Genomic DNA, 13,123 nt, shown 5'->3' with positions numbered 1-13,123 from the left:
ATAACATAAGGTGGTCATCAAAAATAAAGAAAGACAAGTGAATGTGAGCGTCTCCCTTTCTCACATGAGAGGTGGGAGTTTACCGTTATAAACAGGCACTTCCCCTGAGGGCAGCAGCATTGAGTCACAGACGAGCAACACAAGGACAGACACAGACCTTTGGGAATTTAAACATCTGAGAACAAGTCTTCTGTTGCTGTGTATTTGATTTAGAAATTGGGTTTACATGATGGCTAAGTCAGGTCTGTCCAGTGGAGAGCAATGCATCAAATACATCATATTCGTCTTTAATTTCATATTTTGGGTGAGTTTAACACAGTTCACTCCTAAATGTTTATTTATTGTGGAAAAAAGTATGCATGTGTGACATAATGTCTAATAGACTTGCTATTCTGCCTAAACAGTAGGCTAGTCTTTTAATTTGGTTTTTAGACAAACTTCTAAAAATACTTTTTTTTTTTATTATTTAACATGAAATTTCCTACAAATATGCGATGTAAAAGGCTGATATCTGATTTGCTGAATTGATTTGTCAGTGTCGTTTCGAAAAGCGCTGTCTCCTACTATAGCGAAGGCGCAACTCATTAATATTAATTACGTAACGTATTGTACAGCGTCTAGATTGGTGAGATTGGTATATGATCCCAATTGCGTTGATCTGTTGGCGAATTAATTTCTGTATAACATTCCCCTAGCTAACTTATTCGTTTAAAAACTAAAAAAGCACTTGCTTGTTATTCGAAATAAAAATGCGAATCGACTCATGAATATTAATTTGATTACGTGAGCGTCAGCACGCCCTGATTAATATTCAGGAGCTAAGACTTCGCAATAGTGTGACTCAAAATATTGCGTTTATTGCCAGCGGGTAAGCAAAACTAAAGACAAAACACATAACTTTCTATTAACTGCCGTTGTTTGTTCTTGTAAAGATTTATTTGAGAGATTTTGGCCTATTGAACACTTGAACTCTTAACAATAAACATGAAACACACAACACTATCATACTTTTTATTTTTATTTTACACACATATTTATTACATTACATCAAATTTGCACCTAACATACCTGTACATACTGAATTGTCTATTTTGTAAATTGTTGTGAATTTTTGTAAATTTGTACATTATTTTATTTTTTATTTTATTTTTTATTATCTGTGTCCTGTTGCTGTCATTCTGTTGCACTGTGGAGCTACTGTCACTAAAACAAATTCCTCGTATGTGCAAACATACCTGGCAATTAAGCTCATTCTGATTCTGATTCTATTAGTGGAGCGGTTCACAAGAAGACAAGTTTCAGGCTAAAATTTGATAATGTCGGCAACCCATGTCCAGGATGGTAATTTGTTCTTATTGAGAAGAACATGTCAAAGTTTTGCATACCTGTTGCTAAGCAACCACATCCCTAATCCATCCCATGAATGAGGTTAAATTTAGCCCTAGGGATGAAATGTAAACATATGCAAACTTTATCTCTCACAAAGAAAGAAATAAGGATTTAAGGACAGAAACCAATTACCTAACGTTATATGTAGTCCACACAGGGGGGAATAGAAATGTATATAAATAATCTATATTAGCACAAACAGGTTTGGTTGAACATTTTGAATACAGAGAAAGCAAATGCTTCCCCTGCTTCAGCTAGAAACTTTAAACAAAGTGTGTTTACTTTGATTCGTGTAATCTGATACCCCGTGGGTTCATCTCAGAAATGGGATCTTCTGGACTGCTGAGATTTATCCACACCTACAAAAGCCCCATAAAGCCTGACATTAAAAAATAATAGTAATTTTTCAATGGAACTTAATTGAACCTTTAGACAAAATATTAAAAATATGTGTTTGTCTTTTATGTTTTTTTTATTTTCACATTTAATACATCAGGTATTTATGGCCCATATAGTATGAGTTATGGAGCCTGATATTTATATTGGCAAAAAATATGAAATTCTGATAGCTTGTAATGTAAATCAACAAGATCTCTATAGCAACAATATAGCATACTACTTATATAAAATGCATGTAAATATCAGTTGTCCCTTTATATTTCTCAATAATATGTTTTAGTAAGATGATATATAAATATATTTGATCAATTTAATGCATGATGATTGAGATGTGCAAAAATGTTCCTCAGAAGCCTGATCATATCATATTTGATACTTACATTTTAACAGGATTTTTCAAAAAAGAAAAAAGATGGATAATCGAGTAAACCAAAGTTGCTTCAATCCAATAAATGTTACTAACAATAAGTTATTCTAACATTTGCTTCATAAGGATCATTAGACAAAATTTTACAGCAAAAAAAGACGTGTATCACAACCTTAAAAATGGGCGTTTTTAGAATAAAAAAACTTAAGCTATGAACAATTAGAGGGCAGAAGATTGTGTACAGGCTGCAACAGGTTTTCAGCACAACTTTGATAAAAGCTGATCATTTGGAGGCCTTATAAAATAATGCATGGCATATGACACAGCAGGCTTCATAGGGTGATGTTCGGTCTTCTCTGTCTCTGACCTCTGTCTCTAACCTGTCTGTTCGCTTTAAGAGTGAAAAGGTATTAAGCAAAGGGACAATAGCTGTGTTCTGACTTCCCAGTGTTCCTGAGAGACAGCTCGAGTTACATCAGCTGATCAGCTTGTGTTGATCCAGTTTTGGCAACTAAAGTGCCATGTGGATCTTTAATACTTTTAATACTCCATTTATATATTACTAAACTGTGTTAGCTCATTTTTCCACCTGACAAAGTGGCAGGTGGCCTTTTTTCTGCAATCTTCCTCTACACTTTCCTGTGACACGGACAATCTAAAGTGGTTTTGCCCCTCATCCTTTTTCCCCTGACAAAGGCCAGGTAGGAGGGTGCGGCCTGCTGGAATTTTTTTTTCTTGTTCACTCCCTCTGTTTTTTAAGGTTGAACTCAAGCACGTTTCAGGTGCTCAGTATCAGGTGTTTTCTCTTGAAACTACGCTTACTTTTTAGCCATGGCAGCAGGTGGACTTCAGTGTATCAAATACTTGCTCTTTGTCTTCAACTTCATCTTCTGGGTAGGTGTTTTTACATCATTATGAGCACATGTTAATTCAACTGTATGTTTGTAGAGTAAAAAAGGGAACATGTAAACACAGAAGTGTAAATGTGGGTTGAATGTGATGTGATGAGGGTATAAAAGTTTTAGTTGCTTGTTTACATGCCATACTTTGTGTTTGTGTGCTTACTTAGATTATCTATATTTGATGTAGTGTATGACAAACGTTGCTCTTTGAGAGGCACACGTTCTTAACATTTTGTATATAATTTACATACTTGAATTAAGTGTGAAATGAGTTCCTTGTTCACATGCCTTTCAATCCGAAGCTGTGCTCCGTCTGTGCATTTCTATCTAGTTCTATTTTAGAACACGTAGGGCTTAGTTGCTCGTGACAATAAACCATATTAACCGCGTTTTATGAGGTGAGCCTGTTGAATTTCTACTTTTACTGTTGACCTGAAAATGATTTAGTAAGATGTTTTAACCAACAAACAACAAAATATAACATTTAAAACAAAATAGGTGTGGTCTGTAACATTTATCTTGTCTTAAAGTGCTTTGAAATGACAATCCAAAGGTGTCTTGGTATTTAGGCCTGGACTTAAGTTTTAAGTTTTAAGCTTTGTGGTGAGTGAACAAACTAGTAAACACTGAATCCACCCATCAGTAACTCCCATTGTGTGTGGATGGAAAAAGTGGGATCAGTTTGGGAATCTTTGAGGGATAAGCCTCCACACCCCTGGCAGTGAGTCACCGTGAATCATATTTGTGACTTGCGTTTTCCAAAACAGAAGGAAACTGGAGGATCGCAATGCAATTTGTCGAGTGCCAGAGATGCTTGTGTGTATGTGTGGGTTTTTGGTGTGATGTGGTTTAGCTAGTATGGTTTGTTTCTTAGTATTCACTGTGTCATTGGTCAAAGCACCAGTGGAAACGGACTGATCCACCCTTTGGGCAACTTCGTAGAAGGCTGAATGATAATGAAAAGTTACACCAGCTTTTTATACATGCACAACAATGAAATATGAACTGTCTGTAGACAGTCAAAATGATCTGTTTTGACTACAATCAAGTCTAAAGGTGTTTTTTTTTTTTGTGTGTGTGGGCTGTTGATTAACTTTTGCCTGTGAGAACATGTAGGAACAAGAACGATTACAATCTAGTACATGTTACTCATTCATGGAAGCCACATTACAGTGTCCTGGGAATTGCTGGAGTTGGTCAAGACAAATTAGAGTTTCGTCACCATATTTTTGCACAGCTCTTTCTCAATATTTGCACTGGGGAAGTATGGTGTTGCTGTTCGAAGCAGGCTAGCAAGATTTTCAGGTTGGTCAGCTTTTTGTTGAAGTGCCTTTCCATAAGGCTTGTAGGACTTCATTCTCTGAGGAAAAAGAGTGAAATACTAGTTTTGGGCCTGACTTCCTGTACACTCTGCCTTCGTAAATAATTCCACGCTTGGCCTGGAGCTATGTTTTCTCTATGTGGTTGCTCAGTTTGCTAATGTCACTGTAGCTCAAACTAAACACATCCCTAGATTTATTAAATCTTTTGTTTGTTTCCTCAGCTCGCAGGTACAGGAGTTTTAGCTGTCGGTCTCTGGCTGCGTTTCGATGAAAGAACTAAAGGACTCTTCACTGGAGAAAATGCCCCGTCAGTGTTCCTCACTGGTGAGTTTGGCTTGTCAAAATAATCTGGCTACAGGCGCCTGTTGCTGACCACTGACCTACGTGATCAGGTCTTTGTAAATTGATGTTTGGGTATGAGGTATAATGGTGGTCATGGAAACCAGCCACACCTGTTTCCAGACACGGACCATCTGTCATGTGACTGTTGCATCATGAACACTTTGAATCAACATGAAGCAAATGAAAGGTGAATCAGGAGTTGTTCTGGCTTCTGTACAGATGATCAAAACTGAGATATAAAAAAATAAACACACCTCACCTGTCAAAAGTTTGGAATAATTATGAAATAAGTCTCAGTACAGTAAAAGTGAAACATTATTACAATTTAAAAGAACTGTTTTCTATTGTAATGTATTTTAAAATGTAATTTATTCCTGTGACGCAAAGCTGAATTATCAGCATCATTACTCCAGTCTTCAGTGTCACACGATCCTTCAGAAATCAATCTAATATGCTGATTTGCTGCTTGATATATTTTTTTGATCATATAAATACAGGCTTGTTGCGCATGAGAGACTGCTTCTTTTAAATCATAAAAAAAAATTGAGCTATTGACGGACAACACCCTGACTTGGTCATTAACATTCACTGAACAGTCCTGTTCTTAAATCGATACAAATAGCTTGACCACTACAAAAACATGTGTAATATTCAAAGCACTCGAGCTATTCTTCTAGGCTGTGTTTGTTTTATGAAAGGCACAGAGACTGAATTCCTTGTTTCTGGCTTGTGGAGGAAGACCGCAAAATGAACTTTAAACCGAAAACCAACCCCCTGATATAACATCCGTCAGTTTTTGAAGGGTGGAAACTGCCTAAATATAGTGACAGGGTTGTTGGGTTTCTCTCTGCGTGTTTGTTTTTTAAGAGGCAGGTTTTTTGAGTTATAATGGCAGTGCTGTTTTGGAAGAGGCTGTCTTTGGCCCACACGATGCCAGCTCTCTGCCCCTTCCCATCATCCCTCACAGAGCTGCCTTTCTCCTCCTCGCCAACAGAACCCGCATTGTTTGCTCCCTTCCCACCTCCTTTTGTTTTGCCCGCTGTATTTTCCTTTCTCAAGATATGTCAGAAGAATTCTCGCTTCCATCGATCCAGAAACACGATAAACTCGGTAGGCACGTGTTCAAGTGTCTGTCAGAGGTTTTGAAAGTGCTTTGAGTGACAGCAGGGCATCCTGCAACGCCAAACATCCTAGTGACAGACAATCCAGAAAAGCAGCTACATTCTTGAAAAGAAACATTCCAAAAGGGGGTTTAGAAGAACTATTTTCGGTTCCCCAAAGAATATTTTAATTAACTGTTCTTAAAATAACCTCTTTTTTCATTATTATTATTGTTATTAGTGTGGAGAATATTTTGATAATCTGATAACTCTTTTTCCACTAAAAATCTTTTGAACAATTAAAGTTTTTAAAGGTTCTTCATGGAACCATAGATTCCAATTACGAAACTTTCTTTTTAAGAGTGTGGTAGGGTGGTGTTTCATTGTTTCTATGGATACAGCACAATCCACTTGCATGGAATTTTCTTTTGCATATCGTGCTTTGCCTAGCTTATTCTGATAAAGTAGCCATACATTACATACAACATGCATTACATACAACCATACATTATTCCAGTTTACACTAAATGCCCTTTTTTCCAGTTGAGAAATAGAGTAATAGTAAGACAAATGTTCTCTCTTTCTTCATCCATAGGGGTCTACATCCTCATTGTGGCAGGTGCCGTCATGATGGTGGTCGGGTTCCTCGGCTGCTGTGGCGCAATCAGAGAATCGGCTTGCATGCTGGGACTGGTGAGTCCTCTCATATTCTTCTACAGCACAAAACATTTGTATTACTGATGTAGTTACACTGTTAAAAATAAAGGTTTTAGTTATTGCTGATGCCCTTGTTCACTTCACCTCTGACTTTTTCTTGCTCTCTCCAGTTCTTTACGTTCCTGCTCCTCATTTTTGCTTTAGAGGTGGCCGCTGGTATCTGGGGATTGTCCAATCAGGAAAAGGTGGGTGATGTTCATTCTCCTGAGAGTCGAGTCACATTTATTTATATAGTGCAGCTTCACAGAAATAAAAAGGAAGATGGCATTGTTGTAAAATGTCAATAATAATAAATGACTTTGATTTCAGTTGTAAAACACTTTAGAGAAGACGGTTGTCTTTTAGGTCGAGTCAGTTCAGAGTTGATTTGATGGCAGTGTCAATGTTGCAAAGTTCATCACTTGTGAAGTAAAATTGATAACGCAGCTCTAAAGAAGACAATAGTGTCATTGTACAGATCAGCTGAGTTCAACATTGATTCAATTCTGTTCAATAATTGTCAAAGTTGCAAAAGTCCCTCAGTAATGGAATGACTTTAAAGACAGCTCTACTGAAGACAATAGTATCATTATCCAGTTCTCATCCATTAGCTTCAGTGCATTTTTGAAAGTGAATTATCTTTTAAGGCCCCTCTCATGATACTCTTTCACTTTCTCACAGTGTGACCTCTTCTTTCTTTCTGTCCTCCTCCTCAGATCGTGTCAGATCTCCAGCAGTTCTATGTGCAGACGTTCAATACCTACAAAGACACTAAACAGGAAGCACTGAGAGAAACTCTACGAGCCATTCAGCACGGAGTAAGTGCTCAGTTTTATGGTTCATTCAAACCATAACATCGAAAACATTGAATGAATGGAGGGAAATAAAGCTAAACGTTAATCCAGCTGAATATATTCTCTCTGTTTTTAGTTGGAGTGCTGTGGAACAACAGGAACGGCTTTTGATGGAGCAGCTGAGACCTGTCCCAAAAAGGAGGGATTGGAAATCTTAATCACAAAGGTAGAAACTCAATGAATAAGAATCTCTTCAGTTCAATGTGTTTTTCCATGGGCCAGTTGTTACCTCTTGTGTTTCTTCTCCAGAACTGCCCAGAAGCTATTAATGAGATCTTCACCTCTAGGCTTCACGTGATTGGAGGAGTTGGGATTGGCATTGGTGTGGTCATGGTGAGGAGATACTCGTGCATATGATTCAGTGCATTTTCACCTAAAAAGCTTTTGACGCTCCAGAGCTTGTAGCAGAGTCTTTCTCCTTGGGTCACACTGCTGTCAGACATTAACCGTGTCTCTTTCATGGGCAGATCTTCGGCATGATCTTCAGCATGCTGCTGTGCTGTGCCATCCGACGAACCCGGGACATCGTATGAGCTGCCGTTGCCGCTGCAGTCTTCTGCTCTGTATTTATCCGTGTTTGTAAAGGTGTGTGTGAGCGTGTACTTGTTTGGAAAATCGCTCTGATAAACTTCTAACAAAGCCCAGCATTAGTCAAGCACTCTCAACTGTTACAGGTCATGCATACGCTGAGTGGAAAAATAAATGTTTTTAATTTCTTTGGTATTTCGACTAATGTTCATTTGAATGTACTTGTAAGCTTCTGGCATTCTTTTGTAACGTTTTACGTGGCTTATTTTATGTACCCATATGGGTGTCTGGAGAGAATAACACCTACTGTAGTAAATTGCCAATAAAGTTGATAACTAATTGACTGAATGGTGGAGATCTTTTTATTTTAAGAGAGCCAGCTCTCTTACTTGACAAAGTAATACACATATATTAGTGGAGAGTGAGGACGGCTGCAACATGGCTCATTTCTTCAATCAGGAATGAGCTACAGTAATGATATTCATACTGCACATGCTAAATCAGCCCCCCATCCCTCCTGGATGAAATTAGGCACATGTGACCTTTCCTTTTACCAAAAATAATTTTCATGGTAAAAAAAAGTATTTTTTTAGTCATCAGATTTTTTTGTCATGCTAAGTTGTTTGCGTGAAGCATTGTGAACATATGATTTATGTCTGCTTAGCTTCTAATAGGCATAGCTAGCATGTGTCAAAGATATTGTGTCAAGCTATTATACCAAGTTTTATCACAGCTATCAAGGGTGGGGACGGTTGCAACATGTTGTTGCAACCGTCCCAACATACTGTCCCTTACCACAACATTGATACACTTGGTTAACTGCTAGTTGGTCAAACTAGTTCTAAAGACAGTGACTAAGTTCATGCAACTGGCCTTAGTTCAGTAACCTTTCACATATGTTAACAGAAGTAGGCTATTATTAAATTTTAGTGTCTTGATTCTGATTAAATGAATATTTTGTAGTTCAAATGTATTGTAATATTTAACCAAGACAAGGTTAGTTACTCTTTTTTTTTCTTCCATTTACTATTCTTTGTTTTTATACAGACAATTTAACTTATTAAAGACCATGTCTATACACAAATAAAATAAAGAACCTGCAAAATGATATTTAAGAATGGTTTTAATTAAATTTTAATGAATGTTGCAACTGCCCCCTGTTGTGGGGTCAGTTGCAACATTTGACTTTGTCTATTCAAGTATAAATTGTGTGTATATAATCATATGTAGACGTGTCAAAGCAATGTGGGTGAGTAGCCGACTGATGTTTCTTTATTGTATTAAAATTCTGGCTTTCTAATGCAAACAGTCTCTGAAAAACTAAAGGAAATGCAAAAAGTGTAGTAACCGTCCCCACTCTCCCCTATATGTTCTGCACTGCCCTCTGGTGTTTTTCTGGTACACTAGCAAGCCAAACTTTTGTTTTTAATTCCAAAACCTCTGCATTTAAGTGTATCACCTTTTATAGAGAGTTTCAGAAAGCCAGTAGGAAGGTTTCAACATTTATTGGGTTGTAACAAGTTGTATATGATGGGATAAATAAATCAAAAATAAAGAGTCAGCTGAGATAAATGCAACATCCATTTTTGGCTAGAATTAATCAAATTGGCCACTTTATAATGCAACAACTGGCCGTTTAAAGAAGTGAAATAATTGAATAAATCAAATATTTGTGCTGATTATATTTACAGATAATTTAATTGGCACAAAACTACATTTCATTTTTTGCTCTTTTGTTTTTTGCCCTTTTTTCCTTTCTTCTTGGTGGCTCCAGTCCAGCCAAATCCTCTGAACTCCAAGCAGTCCACTGCATTATGGGAGATGTAGTAGACGTTCTCCATGGCAGCTGGACTCAGAATATCCACATTTGTCTTTGTGGATTTGGCACTGACAGACCTCTTCTTAGAAGAACGCTTTCTTTTGTTCTTTGCTGCAGGCTTGGCACTTTGAGATTTTGACTTTTTGGTACCTGAAGGCTATAAAGTGTATGGATTTTGGGAATGTATGCAAGAGATCTTCACAGATTTCAACCAGATGTTTCTCTTTCTGTCTTCTATGAAAATGAAGTGTATAGAAGTTTAAAAATTCTTACCATTTTTTAGTGCCTTCCTCTCACACAATAGTTAGTCGCTTGAATACACTAGGGAAAAAAAATAATTGTTTCAGAAAAACTGTGAACTGACCCTCGTCAATGCATGTGAAAATGCTTCCTAGATTTTAAACTCATTTTGCAATCAGCTTTAACAGAAATTCTTTCCAAAAGCTGCCGTTCCTCTCCAATGTATTCCTGGTTTCTGAGGTCTTTTGTTGTGTGCTGTTGTTTATCTAGGGTTGTCCTAGTGATGGGTCATGGGAGCTTTTACATGGGACTCATCCACAAACTGGCTTTTCAGGTTGGACTGGGATCTTTTTTTTTGCTGTGACCCCCCACTGTTTCAGTACACATAAGAATAACCTGATGTCTGATCATATAGTAAGACTGTGGATATTATATTCATAAACTGAGAAATAGGAAACTTCCTGAATATTCTAATAACTAGAAAATATTAAATAAACTAATCTATATATATATATATATATATATATATATATATATATATTAAGAAATAATACATCGTTTTTTAATTAAAGTTTTTGTTTTATTGAATAAATTTGTACATAAAAACTTATAATTATTCAAATCTATTGGAGGATGTATAAGGATGTATATCTGGCAAACGTAATGAAATATAGTTGGGTATTTTTGTAAAATGATTATATTATAGAAGTAATAATATATGTAGTAATTACAAATGACTGCGATTGGTCCATTCTGACGATGCGCTGAGAAAAGTAACAGTTCCCACGTGAAAAAAATACATACTACTTCATTTTAGATAAACAGAAACGAGTTTAGATCGGATAAATAATAATTCATACGAGAATCAAACCAGGCGGCTCAGGAGCAACAACTAGTTTTCCTTGAAAAGGACGCTGGCTTACAATTGACTATGCCATAACGTGTTGAAAAAGAGCACTTAGGCAGGTAATTTAACCGAATTTTTCATACAGCCTATTCAGTCATCTCCACTGATTCACGTATTACGCATTTTTTAGCTAAAGTTGGGAGTCTCCCTCTACGGGAGGAGCTCTGATGTAATTCACACATTTCACCACAGGAGGGCGTTAAATTTGCGTTTCACTGACTGCTTTTGTAATTTACAGATCTAATAATATTTTTCTACTAGCAAAAGAGATGATTTAGCAAATGTAATCAACATCTATCAAATGATATTAAACCAATATAAAAATAAATAAATAATGCCAACTCCTGTAATATAATTAGGAGGAGGGCGTTTGGTTAAGTTCTTTTGATTCGCATGTTAAATAATAATAATAATAATAATGAAATTAATATTAAAGGTCAAAGGACATTTAGTGTACAGAGCTATGAAAATATTTATTCTTATAAAATAAATGTTTGCCAGGTTTGTTGCTGCATATAATAATCAATAATTTTTTTAAGAATCTGTGCAAAATATTATAATTCAAGATTTTCCTCTAGAAAAAAACACATCGATGTAATTCACTTTACTCACCACAGGAGGGCTAATTTATGGGCAAACTATTTAAAAAAAAATATTGCAGTTCATTTGTAAGCTTAATCAACATCTGCTAAATCAAAGGGTAATACATAATTTATTTGATGCATTAAATCAATTCAAAATAGTATTATAGGCTATGGAATAAGCTGCCGCCTAATGTTCATGCTGCCTCCTCTCTCCAGACCTTGAAGTCTCAACTTAAAACTCATCACTTTGTTCTCTAAATAACTCTTTTACCTCTCTGATTCCCCTTTTCTCAACTTCTGTCTATATGACACATGACCATAACATGACCATTTTTAATTTTTAAAGAGGACCTTCAAAAAGAAAATGATGGTAACCTACATGTTTAGTGCACTAGAACACAGTAGATACATCACCTGTCCATGAGCAGATGTCCATCATTACAGTCACTGTCTGTCCACAGCTCTGCTTTATAATCCACAGCACATCACTTATTCTGTTCAGCCAAGACAGAAATCAACACATTATTAGACAGAGGGAATTTTGGGTCACTCCATAATTCACAAAATACTTAGAACAGACAGAAAACAATACATTTTCACAATTTTGGGGGGAATAAAATGTATATAAACAAGCAAATTATATATGAACAAATCCCTCTGTAAAACCCTGCAGGATATCAGAATCAGAATCAGAATGAGCTTTATTGGCCAAGTATGTTTACACATACAAGGAATTTGTTGTAGTGACAGAAGCTCCACAGTGTAACAGAAAGACAGTAACAGGACAGGACACAGGTAATGAAACAAAATAACAGGAAATAGCCAATAACCAATGTACAAAGCAGCAAAAAAAATAAAAAATACACAATATATAATATATAATATAGGCGACTATGTATGTACAGGTGAAGTATGTGCAAATTAGAAATGAGAAAATAAAATAAGTGAGTGTGGTGAATGGATAATGTATTAGTTGTGTGTTCTACGTTTATTTATTGAGTGTTCATGAGATGTATTGACTGAGGGAAGAAACTGTTCCTGTGTCTGGTCGTTCTGGTGCTCAGAGCTCTGTAGCGTCGACCAGATGGTAACAGTTCAAAGAGGTTGTGTGCTGGATGTGAGGGGTCCAGAGTGATTTTACCAGCCCTTTTGCTCACTCTGGATAAGTACAATTCTTGGAGAGTGGGGAGGGTTGTACCAATGATTCGCTCAGCAGTCCGGACTACCCTCCGTAGTCTTCTGAGGTCAGATTTGGTAGCTGAGCTGAACCAGACAGTTATTGAGGTGCAGAGGATGGATTCAATGATGGCAGAGTAGAACTGTTTCAGTAAGTCCTGTGGCAGGTTGAACTTCCTCAGCTGGCGAAGAAAGTACAGCCTCTGCTGGGCCTTCCTGACAATGGAGTCAATGTGAATATCCCACTTTAGGTCCTGAGAGATGGTGGTGCCCAAGAATCTGAATGACTCCACTGCAGTCACGGTGCTGTTCATGATGGTAAGTGGGGGGAGAGCAGGGGGGTTTCTCCTGAAGTCCACGATCATCTCCACAGTTTTGAGCGTGTTAAGCTCCAGGTTGTTGAGACTGCACCAGACAGCCAGCTCCTTAACCTCCTGTCTGTAAGCAGACTCGTCACCGTCCTGGATGAGGCCGATCAGTGTGGTGTCGTCTGCAAAC

General features: G+C 37.0%; 1 protein-coding gene across 2 annotated transcripts; it reads left to right on the top strand.

The window, feature by feature from the left end:
• On the top strand, nucleotides 1–8,242 carry LOC306861296 (CD9 antigen-like). Of its 2 annotated transcripts, none has more exons than XM_079403495.1 (8): nucleotides 1–304; nucleotides 4,601–4,703; nucleotides 6,417–6,514; nucleotides 6,649–6,723; nucleotides 7,234–7,335; nucleotides 7,448–7,537; nucleotides 7,621–7,704; nucleotides 7,839–8,242. In XM_079403495.1, the coding sequence occupies exons 1-8, from the start codon at nucleotides 227–229 to the stop codon at nucleotides 7,902–7,904; spliced, it is 696 nt and encodes a 231-aa protein (XP_079259621.1). In that variant the 5' UTR covers nucleotides 1–226; the 3' UTR covers nucleotides 7,905–8,242. The 2 variants fall into 2 exon arrangements, with proteins under 2 accessions (XP_079259621.1, XP_079259622.1); XM_079403496.1 differs by lacking the exon at nucleotides 1–304 and adding an exon at nucleotides 2,636–3,049.
• The last annotated feature ends 4,881 nt before the right edge of the window (nucleotides 8,243–13,123 follow it).

The sequence above is a fragment of the Barbus barbus genome, assembly GCF_936440315.1.
Source record: "Barbus barbus genome assembly, chromosome: 42".
Taxonomy (NCBI): domain Eukaryota; kingdom Metazoa; phylum Chordata; class Actinopteri; order Cypriniformes; family Cyprinidae; genus Barbus; species Barbus barbus.
Note: the sequence above shows the minus strand (reverse complement) of the source record. Positions and strands in the feature narration are given on the sequence as shown.